At 37.4% G+C, this 14,073-nt stretch overlaps 1 protein-coding gene across 1 annotated transcript; it reads right to left on the reverse strand.

The window, feature by feature from the left end:
• Positions 1-6,748: 6,748 nt before the first annotated feature.
• LOC142173471 (uncharacterized) lies at positions 6,749-7,486 on the reverse strand. The gene has a single exon (XM_075239068.1). It carries the CDS (start codon positions 7,484-7,486, stop codon positions 6,749-6,751), a length of 738 nt encoding a protein of 245 aa, XP_075095169.1.
• Between the last annotated feature and the right edge of the window lie 6,587 nt (positions 7,487-14,073).

Here is a 14,073-nt window from a genome sequence, read left to right on the forward strand (position 1 = left end):
GGTACATTGACGGGGATTTGGACCCTCTACACAGATGGTGCTTCAAATGTGAAGGGTTCTGGGCTTGGCATCATACTAAAGCCTCTCACAGGTGGCATTATTAGGCAATCCATCAAAACTACTAGATTAACTAACAATGAGGCCGAGTACGAGGCCATGATTGCAGGTATCGAGCTAGCCAAAAGCTTGGGAGCAGAAGTCATCGAAGCCAAATGTGACTCTTTGTTAGTGCTAAACCAATAACTTGACTACAAGGGAGAATGTCTCTATATAGTCAATGCCTGCTTGTTGGGTATATCCCTTCACAACCAACCTAGTTTTGAGTCTCTCTACACTCCCATTTGCTTTATATTTTATCTTATACACCCATATGCACCCTATAGTTTTCTTCCCAACAGGTAAAGGCACTAAGTCCCAGGTGTGAATGTTGCAAACTCTTGGTTCATAGTTGCTTGCCATGCAGGATTCATAGCTGCCTCCTCGTATAATGAGGGCTCGCTGTCACTGCATATGTCTCGCACGGGACTTTGGCTTTTAGGATTTAGAGCATCAGAGGAGACATGGCGATTTTTAGAAAATAAAGCATTGAGAGAAAATAATATAGTAGAATTACTGTGAGCAACAGGTGAAAATAATTTTAACTTTGGGAGTGAGTGCATGTAGTCTTGTAAATATAGAGGTGTTCTGTGAGGTCTTTGTGATTTCCTTAATGCAATGGGTGTGGGGCCTGGTTGGTAAGCAACTGGTGGTGTGCTTTGACTTGAAGATTGTGGCGTTTTGGATTGTGTTTAAGGAGGTGTTAGTGGAAGACTCAGTTAACCTAGAGGATCTCTGTAAGGCCCAGTAATTTTTTTATTTTTTCCCCTAAAAACCCGAATTCTGTGATGCCGAAGTAGGCGTAGAGGTTAATAGTAGTAGATCAGCATATTGGAACTCACGAAATCAGCACATTTCTTGCCAGTTAAATCTACCGACAAAGCGAAATAGTATGCTCAGTTGTATATCAAGGAAATAGTCGGGATGCATGGCACTCCAGTTTCTATCATTTTTTATTGTGGGGCTCAGTTCACGACAAATTTTTGGAAGAAATTTCAGCAAGGTTTGGGTACTCAGGTGAATCTTAGTACAACCTTCCATCCATAGACTGACGGGCAAGCAGATCAGACTATTCAGATTTCAGACGCTTGAGGATATGTTGTGTGCTTGTGTTCTTAACTTCAAGGGTAGCTGAAATGATCATTTGCCACTCATAGAGTTTGCTTATAACAACAGCTTTCATGTTAGTATTCAGACGGCACCATTTGAGGCATTATATGGTAGGAGATGTAGATCTCCCATTGGGTGGTTCAAGTTTGGGGAAGCATAGTTGATAGAGCCAGACCTTGTACATCAGGTTATGGAAAAAGTTAAGATCATTAAGGAGCGTTTGAAGACTGCTCAGAGTCGCCAGAAGTCCTATTCGGATGTTCGTCGTAGGAATTTGGAGTTCAAAGAAGATGATTGGGTATTCTTGAAAATTTCCCCCATAAAAGGTGTTATACGATTTGGTAAGAAAGGAAAATTGAGTCTGAGGTATGTCGGACCGTACAAAATCATTCAGAGGATCGGTGAGGTGGTGTACAAGCTTGAGCTACCACAAGTGATGTCATTAGTACACCCGGTATTCCACGTGTCTATGTTGAAGAAAGTAGTTAGAGATCAGTCATCTATTGTGCCGGTTGAGAACATTAAGGTTAATGAAGAACTGTCATATGAAGAAATTCCAGTTGTCATTCTTGATAGGCAAGTCCGGAAATTGAGAAATAAAGAAATTGTCTCCGTGAAAGTACTATGGCGAAATCAACAAGTTGAAAAAGCTACTTGGGAATCCGAGAAAGAAATGAAGAAAAATATCCTTATTTGTTTGATTTGCCTGAAAATTCTAAGGGTTACCTTCTACGAATTATGTATCTTTTGTACAGTTGATGTTAAGGGTGTTCTGTTTCTGGTAATATATTGCTCATGAGGCCACAATAGGTGTTGTTATTGTGTTATATTGCGTCATTGGATTATGTATATATTGTTAGGGTGTGTTTCTGGGGTTCTCTAACATGTGGATATGCCCAGTTATAAAGGAAACTCTAGCAAATTTTTTGAAAATTTGGGGAGTTAGTTAAATTTGGGGATACTGGTGTGGGGTATGAAAAACTAAGTTGCATAAGGTGCTAATAGTCGACCTTGATCCTCATTCGAGGACGAATGATCTTAATTGGGGGGAGGATGTAAGGCCCCGTAAAAATAATTTTCCTAAAAATCCGAATTCCGTGATGCCGAAGTAGGCGTAGAGGTTAATAGTACGGTTCAAACTTTTTGGATTAAAAGGTGCCTGAGGAGTTAAAGGAAAACGTTGGACAGAAGTAGGCATTTCTGCGGCCCGTTATGCGGCCGCAGAACCACTCTGCGGACCGTAGATTGGTCGCAGAGTGAGGCAGTTTTCTGGGGCATTTTTATGTCAATTTTGCGGCCAATTATGCGACTGCATAACCATTTCGCGAGTCGCACTTTGATCGCATAGTCATCCTTAGACTTTTGTGGAAGGAGGTTCTGCGGCGCGTTATGCGACCGCGGAACAAGTCTGCGGGCCACATAATAGTCGCAGAGTGAAGCAGGCCAGCCCAATTCCCAGAGCCACCTTTCGCGGTCATTTCACAGACCGCATAATCATTATGCGGTCGCATATGCGACCGTAGAACCTGTTCCGGAGCTTTATCTTTGGGGTTTTTAAACCCGACCCTATTCCGTTAAAATGCATACCATAGCCTATTTTGAGCACAATTCCGATATTTTTAGAGTGAGAGAGAGTTCTTAGAGTAGGGGAGCAACCTTCAACCTATTATCTACCAATTCTTGCTCAATACTTGAAGATTATCAAGAAAGTCCTCATCTTAAAGGTAAGAATCTATGCCCTAACTCTTAATTTCAAAAATCTACTAAAATAGGAGTAATTAGCAAGACAGTTTTTGGGTGTGGGAGTTGTTATCTTGCATGCATGTGTTATCAAATAATGTAGAAAGGTTGTGGGCTAACAATAGTAGAGAATGGGTTAAGGAATGATGGAATCTTTCGTAAAAGGTCCTTAAAAATATTAATGCACACCTAGTGCTTGTTAATATGCTCAAATGAGCTAGAATCATGACCATCTTCCTATTTTTGGTCCAACTTGTTATATTTCTAAAATAGATCGAAGTGCTAAGAATTCCGGAACGTTTTAGATCTTAAAGGAAGCTCAATTGAGGTATGTTGGCTAAACCCCTTCTTCTTAGAATCGAATCCCATGGTGTTCATGTAATTGGAGTAAGTCCTTGATCATTATTGAATTGGCTATTCCTAATATGGTTGTGTTGAAGGATGTATGTTCAATATTTATTCTAATTGCTTCATCATGTCATCTTGTCGTTTGAGGATGCGTTCAATATGTGGAATATGTGTTAGAAATGTTAAGACTTTATGTCAAGATCGAAATAAAGATTGTTATGCCAAATTGTATGACAAGCCTCTATGTGCCTAAGATTTTCCAAATTGCGCATATGTGAATTTAATGTCTTGAATGGGAAGCCCCGTTGTTGTTGATAATGATAATGATAATGATATTTGAATGTGGAAAAGAGAACTGAAATTATGAAATACGGCCAAGTGCCAAGAATGAATTTGTAATCGTGATCACTAGTGCTAATGAATCGTAAGAATATAAAAGAAGTATGATGTAAGATGATTGACTGAAAAAGGTAACGTATTGGGTGAGACGGCCTAGCCGATCGGGCCGTGATCGGACGCTATGTCGTACACATGGTGGTGACTGTGCTGAAAATAATAATTAAATTTGTAGTTATGGTTGATGTCTCAAATGAGACGACCTAGCCGGTCGGGTCGTGATCGGACTCCGTGTAAGAATACGATGGTATTGTGAATTATGGTATATCGGCACTAAAGATCACCCAACCTAATAACATGAATATTGACTTGAAAACTTATGTGATCCTTAACTTGATGTTTTAGTATTATTTGAAGCTCTTATTGAATTCTTGACTATTCCCCCTTGTATTATTATTCATTCTATTGAGATGGTGCTTAGCTATACATACTAGTGTTATTCGACGGTACTAACGTCCCTTTTGCTGGGGGCGCTGCATCTTTAAATGGATGCAGGTGGTTACATAACATGCAGTGTTGATCAGCGATAGTGGCACATCCTCTTCCCATCAGACTTGGTGAGCCTCACTTCATCTCGGGTCACGTATTGTATCTTTGTTCATATTACTATCACGTCTCAAGGTATAGCCGGGAGCCTTATCGCCGGCACTATCATAGACTCTTTTGTATATTTTAGAGGCTCCGTAGATACTATGTGGGTTTGTACATGGGTGCTAGAAAAGTCAAACAAGTTATGATTGTATATTTTGAGACTTAATAGTAAAGTAACTAAAGAAACGATTTAATATTGTATGTATGAACTTCCTACTGTCTAGTTAATGAAATCATGCCTCTTCATGATCATGGGTGAGTTGGGTAGAAAGTATCTAACAAGCTTGCTCGATCGGGTTCACTCGGTTGAGCGTCGGTCGCGCTCCCCGAGGTTGGGGCATGACAATCTCACAGTTCGTAAAGGAGTATCATACTCAAAAGGTTGATTGTGTATAACACTTGTGCCATCATCACTATCACAAAGATGTTTAGTATCCTTAGGAGTATGATCAATGAAAGGGTAAGGACTAAAGACAGAAGGAAAGGACGTGTTTTCAGATGATAGAGTAAAGGGAAACACACTCTCAATGAAGACAACATCCCTGGAGACTTGTATCTTTTTAGTGGCAAGACTTAAGACCTTGCACCCCTTGACACCATAGGGATAACCAATGAATATGTGTGGTAATAATCTAGGTTCAAATTTGTCCCTATGCACCTTTGGTACAGAAGGGTAACACACGCATCCAATGTTTCTCATGTGGGAGTATCTTGGTTTTCTTTTGTAAAGTAATTCAAATAGGGACTTAGGGTGGATATGGAAAGAAGGTAATATGTTTATGATGTAGGTTGCACGTAGAATACACTCAACCCAGTACTTTACAAGAAATTTAGATTGAAACAAGAGTGACCTGGCAGTTTTCAGGAGATATTTATGCTTTCTCTCTACTATGCCATTTTATTGTGGTGTGTAAAGGTAGGTCCTTCAGCGAATAATATCTTTGGACATGAAAAACAGGTTAGCTTCTGTAGTGGTAAATTCTGAACCATTGTCATATCTAATTGCTTTGATTTTGGTGTTGAATTGTGTTTCAACTATGAAAATAAAGGTTTTTATAACTTGTAGGGCATTACTTTTACAGGTTAGAAGATTGGTCCACTGTATTCATCTACCATTGTAAGAAAATATTTGTAATTATCATGTGTTACCACATGATAAGGTCCTCATATGTTTATGTGGAGTAATTGAAAAATCTCAGTGGTGAAATTTGTTTTATGGGGAAATGGTAGTCTCCCTTGTCTGGCCATTGGACAAATGGAACAAAAGAAAGGTTGTTTGGATGGAAAATGGATATGGATAGAGGAGATCCATCTCCTTATGACAAATGGTACATGCCATAGCCTATTATGCCACAAAATATTCACACCATAACTAGTAGATACACAAGAATTCAGATTAGGACTCTGATTTTCAATACTTGAACTTGAACTTTTTACAAAGGGGAGAGATACACACTTATTTGTAGAGATTGAGCTATATACATATGAGTGACTATGACAGGGTGAGTTGTGTGTGCAGTGAGTCCCATTATCAAGACAAGAAACTAAATTGTTGATTGTAGAACCTAAGTAGTTGTTCCTCATACACTTTGGGCAAAGAAAGTACACACCATCACAAGCCTTACCGATTTTCAGAGGCCTCTTCATTGAAGGGGCCCTCATAATACAAAGATTATCAGTGAAAGCTACTATGTTCTTGGGGTTGGAGCTAGCTAGACAGTGAATGGAAATTAGATTGTATTTGAAGAGGGTATAAACATTACTTTATGTAAGGTGATGTCGGGCACAAGTGTTGCACTACTAATTTCTATTACTTTTACTTTATAGCCATTTGGGAGGAAAACTAGGAGTGGATAAGGTAATGTCACAGTGTTAGTAAGTAGGGATTTGTTAAAAGGTCATGTGATTTGAAGCCCCTGAGTCTAGTATCCAGGAATCAGTCTTGTTTTTGAAACATTTATAGGACAATTTACCAAAATCTATAGAGGAAGTGCAGACTACTATACATGCAAAGTTCACAGCTCCATTGATATGATTGACAGCATTTGCATTATCTCTTCCATTCTCAGCTTGAAAGTGTTGCAGCAGATTCATGATCTTTCCATATTGTTCCTTTGACAAACTGATGTTTTGATCTTCATTCAAGTCATTTGTTTCCTCTATCTTGTTGCACGATGTGTCAGGTTGAACATTAGCCACCACCCTTTTCCTTTATTGAAACTTTGATTTCAGTTGAAACCTTGATTTTGATTGAAGCCTTGATTGGGATTTTGATTGCATGGATATCCACAATTGTCAGGGTAACCATGTAATTTGTAGCACCTGTCCGTAGTGTGCTCTGGCTTCTTGCAGTAGTCACACATGGGCCTTCCCCTTCCACATCCACTGGGGTTGCCATTGTTAGGTGAGTAATTGGGGTGTTGGATCTAGAACTGGTGGCATTCAATAAAGTGGACTCGATAAACAATTAAGTGTTTGGTTTGATTTCCCTCTGTTTCTCATCTTGTATCTGCAAGAAAAATGCTTGAGCCAGTGTTGGTAATAGATTCATCATGAGGATGCTTCCTCGAATTACAGTGTATGTTTCGTTCAAACCCATGAGGAATTGTATTAACCGCCTATCCTGTTCAGCTTTGTAGAAGTTTTCCTTGGCACCACAAGTATAATTATAGTTGCACTTGGACCTTTTACTCAAAATGCTTAATTCTTCCCAAAGCTTTTTCAGTTTAGTGTAGTAGCTGGTGATATCAAGGGTTCCCTGAGATGTATCACTTATTTTCTTTTGGATTTGATACTGTCTAGCTCCATTTGTTTGCTCATATCGATCTTCTAGCTCAATCCATAACTCCACAGCATTATTCGCATATTCAACACTATCCGCAATGTCATTCAAAAGAGAATTGAGGATCCAAGAAGTCACCATATCATCACATCGCTCCCACTGACGGAATGTGGGTGAGTGAGAGTCTGGACGCTTGCATTCACCATTTATAAACTCTAGTTTATTTTCAACCGACAATCCTAGCAATACATTGCGCCTCCATGATCGATATCCAACTCCGTTGAAAGGAACAAACACAAGCATAACACTGGGATTATCCAACGGGTGCAAATACAAAGGATCGCTTGGATCGATTTTGAAATTTTTTTGAACTCCGACATTCACTGATGTACTAGCTACCTCGCTCAAATCGTCCACAACCATGAGTAATTGAAACTAGTTATGCTAGTATTAGGTTATTAGAAGAAGAAGCCCCTATTTAGACGCTCGAATTAGGGCAAAAACGAGAATGGCCGTAGTAATCGATCAGATTAGGGCAAAATAAAAAAGATAACAAACAAAAGAGAGAAGTAGATGATTGGGAGATGATGTAATGGAATGAACTATTAACGAGACTGTTGATTACATACGACCTAACCTCACTCAAGCTTGAGTCAAACAACAATGGAGGTCAGAGAGATAGAGGGAGTACATGTTAAAAAGAGAGAAAATATATGGAATGAACTAACTACTTTATTGATATATGTATTGAGTATATATACAAAGTTGCCTAACTAAATGAATAGCTAAAATAGCCACTTTAGAAATTAACTAACCACTAACCACTTTACAAGTATCTAGCCACTTTCCATAATTAAGGCATCTCAACAAAAATTCTATGTACAACAGAGTTTGAGATCCGTGCTCTTATAGTATAATTTTTTTGACACATCAAGTCAATTATAAAAGTAATAACAAGTAATTTTTTTGTGAGAAGCATCAATTGATGGTAAATTGATAAATTGATCAGTTGATGTACCTTAACACAAAAGTTATATAACTAAAACCCCTTTATTATGATAAAATGTAGCTTAATACAAAAGGATTACAGAAATAAATGTTTCTTGCACAGGCTTAAATATTGTCGATTTGCTTTTGTCCTCGGCATTCTTGATATTTGCCGACAAGCACGAATGACAAGGCTCGGCTATCGGAAGTCGTCCCCAATAATCTTCCAATGTTGTCCCTAATTCACGATTAATTCAGATATCTGGCTCCACTATGTTTCATCTTCTCTGCAATTTGGAGTTGATATTAGGGGAAGAGTTACTCTTGATTTTTCATCTTTCACCAGAAATAATATATTGATAATTTCAATATTTCTTTGATTATCGCAAAAAAGTACCCACTAGTCTAATTTTTCTATATATGAAGTATTGAAGGGGCACTTGTTTACATGGACTTCAAATATTTTCCACATTCATATGCAATTGTTTGTAGAGTACTAAACATGAGGTTGGTAACGTTAAAACATAAAGTAAATAATAAAATTAGATATTTTTTTACGCTATCATATAAAATTAATAACTTTTAACAAACACAATTTTAATGACTCTTTCAACAATAATTTCTAAATAATCATCGAAGGATATACAACAACAACGATCCAGTAAAATTCCACTAGTGGGGTTTGGGAAGGATAGTGTGTACGCAGACCTTACCCCTACCCCGAGAGAATAGAGAGGCTAATTCCGAAAGACTCTCGGCTGAAAAATACTAAAACATAAAAAGACAAAAAGAGACAATATTAGTATCACCCCATAAATCATAAGAAAAGTAACAACAACATGGGAACAAAAAGATAGATGCAAAGCAAAAGCGATAGCCAGTAAATAAATATGGCACTATGAGAAACGAAAGAGTAGTAAGACACAACATTGCCACTTACGACAAAAACCCTACCACACTAGCCTCACAAAGGTACGAAGAAAGTAAAGACTCAACTACCTCCTAGCCTACAACCCTAATCCTTGACCTCCACAAATTCCTATCAAGGGTCATGTCCTCGGAGATCTGAAACCTCGCCATGTCCTGCCTAATCACCTCTCCCCAATACTTCTTAGGCCGCCCTCTACCTCTTCTCATGTCCTCTACAACCAGCCGCTCATACCTCTTTACCGAAGCATCTTAGCTTCTCCTTTGTACATGCCCGAACCATCTGAGTCTCGCTTCTCCCATCTTGTCATCAATGGGCGCAACATCCGCCGTCACCCGAATATCATCATTCCTAATCTTGTCCATCCTAGTGTGCCCGCACATCTACCTCAACATTCTCATTTTTGTTACTTTCATCTTCTGGATATGCGAGTTCTTAACAGGCCAACACTCAGCCATATACAACATGGGCGGTCTAACCACCGCTTTATAAAACTTACCTTTGAGTATCGGTGGCAGTCTCTTGTCACACAGAATTCCAGATGCTAACCTCCACTTCATCACCCCACCCCAATATAGTGTGTGACATCCTCGTCGATCTCCCATCCCCCTGGATAACCGACCCAAGGTACTTGAAACTGCCTATACTTGGGACGACTTATGATCCAAGCCTCACAACCACGCCCAATTCCCTCGGCTCAGCGTTGAACTTACACTCCAAGTATTCCGTCTTCGTCTTGCTCAGCTTGAAACCCTTAGACTCAAGAGTATGTGTCTAAACCTCCAGCTTCTCGTTAACGCCGACTTACGACTCATCAATCAGAACTATGTCATCTACGAATAACATACACCATAGCACCTCCCCTTGAATATGGTGTGTTAACGCGTCTATCACCAGGGCAAATAAGAACGGACTGAGCACAGAACCTTGGTGTAACCCCACAACAACCGAAAAATCTTCAGAGTCGCCTCCTACTATCCTAATCTGAGTCTTAGCCCCATCATATATATCCTTAATCGCCTAATATAGGCAACCGACACACTTTTCGCCTCCAAGCAACGCCGAAGAACTTCTCTAGGAACCTTGTCATACGCTTTCTCTAGGTCAATAAACACCATGTGCAAATCCTTCTTCCTTTCCCTATACTATTCCACCAATAGTGTAGCTTCCGTAGTAGAACGACCTGGCATGAACCCGGACTGGTTGTCTTATATTGACACCGTCCTCCTCACCCTCGCTTCAACCACCCTTTCCCAAATTTTTATGGTATGACTCATTAATTTGATACCCCTATAGTTGTTACAACTCTGGATATCGCCTTTGTTCTTATACAATGGCACCACTGTACTCCACCTCCACTCATCTGGCATCTTCTTCGTCCTAAAGATAATATTAAACAGAACGGCCAGCCACTTCAAGCTTGCTCTACTCACACACTTCCAAAATTCAACCGAAATTTCTTTTGGCCCGGACGCTCTGCCCCTACTCATCTTACGCATAGCTCCCACGACCTCCACAACCTCGATGGGCCTGCAGTCCCCAAAGTCACGGTGACTCCCGGAATGCTCCAGTTCACCTAGAACAATATCCTGATCCCTTCCTTCATTCAGAAGTTTATAAAAATAAGTATGACATCTCCTCTTAATTTGGGCATCTTCCATCAATACTCTATCATCGCCGTCCTTGATGCATCTCACTTGGTCCAAATCTCGGGCCTTCCTCTCTCTAATCATCGAATGATATAAAATGGCTGAAATTCCTTCACCATTGATTATAAATTCTGAATTTACTGTTTAAAATAAAGAACAATTTGATAGAAAGACTTTATCTTCCTTCGTGGACTTATTTAGTGAGAATTTTAAATTAGTTGTGTCATTTAAACGCTTGGATAATATTTAATTGAAATGGAAAAAAAAGATTTTTGGATGTTTTGTAACTTCAACATTTGCGAGTAATGAATATTATGTATTGAAGATTAAAAAAAGTAAATCAAACTTTTTGTCTTTTAAACCAAATGATAGAAACTAAGGGTTCACCAAACTATATAGAGAACCAGGTAATCTATTAGTTCCATAGAACACACACACACATCAGTAAGTAAATAACACAATAGAGTTTTACGTGAAATACTCCTAGCTCACGAGATTAAAAATCACAACCTACACTCGTAGGATTTCAACTTCACTATTGAGCAAACTTCATATTACAAACTATTGTAACCTAGGAATTAACCTCTTAATCCCTCACTAACTTGTAATAACTCTATTACAAAGCTTACAACTCGACTAACTCTAGCCAAGATACAAACACAAGGTTTATGATTTTACAAAAGGTTTTTTACACAACGCTTCTAACTAAGCTAAGTAGGAATTATAAATAAATTACTTTAACAAAGGTGCAACACAACTAAGGACATAGAATAACTCAATGCAGGAAACTGGTCCTTCGCTATGTTGTTCTTTGTTCTTGGCGCCTTGAATGTCACTTGCAAATTGGCAACACACTTTAGAGAAAGCTTGATGAATTCTAGAATGTGCAAGTGTGGTGTTTTGCCTTTGCTTCATGTTAATATTACCTAAGTGACATCACTTGAATGATGTAAGTGTGTTTGGTACAAAGGCATTCCCCATAAAGTGACTGGTGTACTATTTGCACTATTGCGTGTGTGTAGAGAAAGAGTTGCAGCGACTTTATAATTGTGGGGTTTGACTGGTACAGTGACATCAATTCTCTCTGTTGTTTCTTTGACTATGAGTGTTGGAACATGTCCCAGACTTGAGACTTATTGATCTTGAGCACTTTGAGGATGTGGAGCAGGTTCCCCTTCTGGTTTTAACATTAAGTTTGTTAGATCATCAAAACATAACAGGACACATAACTTATCACCAAACAAAATGGCAAAGGCTTAAAGTATGGGCGTTTGTCGATCGATTCGGTTCGATTGGTAGACAGTTTGGTTCGATAATTTTGATATTTAGTTTCTTAAAATGCTATAGCAATATTATACCTAATTAAATTTAGTGTGGTTCGATTTTTCTTTTTCGGTTTAACGATTTGAATAAAACATTGTAAACTTTTTTTTAGTCTTTAAGAGGTGAAAAAATCTTGAACAACACACTAAATCCAAAAACAAACACAATAAATCAAAGAAAGTACCTTTTGAAACTTTTAATTTTCTACAGAGTGAATTAGATGTAAAGCCTGCGTGATCATGTATGAACTTTTGAACTGAATTACCATCAATTCTGAAATAAATATAGGAATCTGAAAAATGATGCTAAACAAAAATTTATAGTTGACTAACAGTAATAATTTGAATTGACTCTCAAGCAATGCCATGAGAATAAATTTTATCCCTTTTTTATAATTATGTTGGAATCTAAAATTTGTGTATTGTCTCAACTAATATGTATTTTGGTCCGATATTAATATTTTAGTATTTTATTTTTCTAAATATCAATATATAAAATAAAATCAAATATCATATTGAATACGGAAGTACCATATACAAGATATTAAATCTTTTGTTTCAATTCGATAATTGAAGTATATACCAAATTATGCATATTCCTAAATCAAAGCCCAGAGTCGTAAAAGATGAGCCTTCTGAAATGTGTCATGTTGAAAGGTAGGGAGAAAGCGTAGAAAAGAGGTGGGGGACAAAATGGCTATGCTTCCAAACGACAAGCCGACAAAGTGTGGGCACCAAATTATATAGAGATAGGCTAAACAGTACCCAACCTCAGAAAAGATAGGCCTGCGACTAAGCTAAGCAACAACCAAAACATTTATCAAAAGTTTGACTAAAGCGTACCAACCAGTGAGACAGCTCAGGAGATGTAGTCATTGTGTCTAAGGCCTTGGACTTGTAGACTTGTAGAGCTTTTAAGAAAACTTGGAAAAAGGTGTAATTTTATTTTTTTAAATTTTATATGACTATTATATTATTCGTTTCATACAAAAATCAGTACAATATTTACAACCCAGGATTCTGGTTCAGCTGCAAAAATAATGAGTTTAAGCATATTATTCATTGAGTTTTAAAAATAATAAATTTAATCGATTGTAATAGAAATGTCGCTCCTGTTTGGCCATAAATTTTGTCTTTAATTTTTTTTTTTAAATTAAAAACATTATTTGTTTATGAATTATAATCATGTTTTGGAGAAAAAATATCAAAAATTTTCAAGTTCCCAAAAACTGGTTTAGTAGGGCAGTTTTTGGGTAATTTTTTTTCTTCCACTCATAAAACTTTTATTTTTCTTCAAATAAAGTGCATGTCCAAACATAACTTCAACTTTCAAAAACTATTTTTTAACACAACTTCATAAACATTTTTTTTAAATTTCAATCAAATTTACATCCCAAACGCTAGCGTCATTTATAGGGATGAATTCATGGTATGTCGAATAAAATTGTCTTTTTTCATGTCTCATCAACAAAAATATTTCGTTGTATTTCAAAAAATCAGAAATACTGAAACTTTAAATATAATCCATTTTCAGTTTAATTTACTTTGTTTATATATTTAAAAATAGATTTAGTAAATTTAATAGTTTGAGAGGTTTTGACCAATATTGTCCCTTATCTTTGAGGGTAGGTCTATTTTGGTCCCTCAAATATAACCCTAAGCATATTTAGTCCCTTAAGTATGCTAAAGTGAAGTATCTTTAGTCTCACTGACAGAGATTTTTGACCAATATTGTCCCTTATCTTTGAGGGTAGGTCTATTTTGGTCCTTCAAATATAACCCGGAGCATATTTAGTCCCTTAAGTATGCTAAAGCGGAGCACCTTTAGTCTCACTGACACAATATATTCAAAAACTAACGGTGTTACCCAACTCTGATTCATGAATCAAATCTTATGCTCTAAAGCAAAATGTTTCCTCTCATTTTATTGGATAACGCAAATTATCACTTTAATTCCTCATTTTTAGATAATGTCTTCTAAAATTTTGATCTTGAAAATATCCCATTCTGTGCCAGTTTTCAATGAGAAAATGACACTGTATAGCCGCTGTTAAAATAATAGCCGAAAAAATGTATAAAATTTGTAAATTTTTTTGTGTATATATATACATTTAAAAATTTTGG

This window comes from Nicotiana tabacum, chromosome 19, assembly GCF_000715075.1.
Source record: "Nicotiana tabacum cultivar K326 chromosome 19, ASM71507v2, whole genome shotgun sequence".
In the NCBI taxonomy this organism is placed as follows: Eukaryota; Viridiplantae; Streptophyta; class Magnoliopsida; order Solanales; family Solanaceae; genus Nicotiana; species Nicotiana tabacum.

Coding starts and splice junctions, on each gene's coding strand:
- LOC142173471 (XM_075239068.1), bottom strand. CDS start 7,486: ATGGTTGTGGACGATTTGAGCGAGGTAGCTAGTACATCAGTGAATGTC.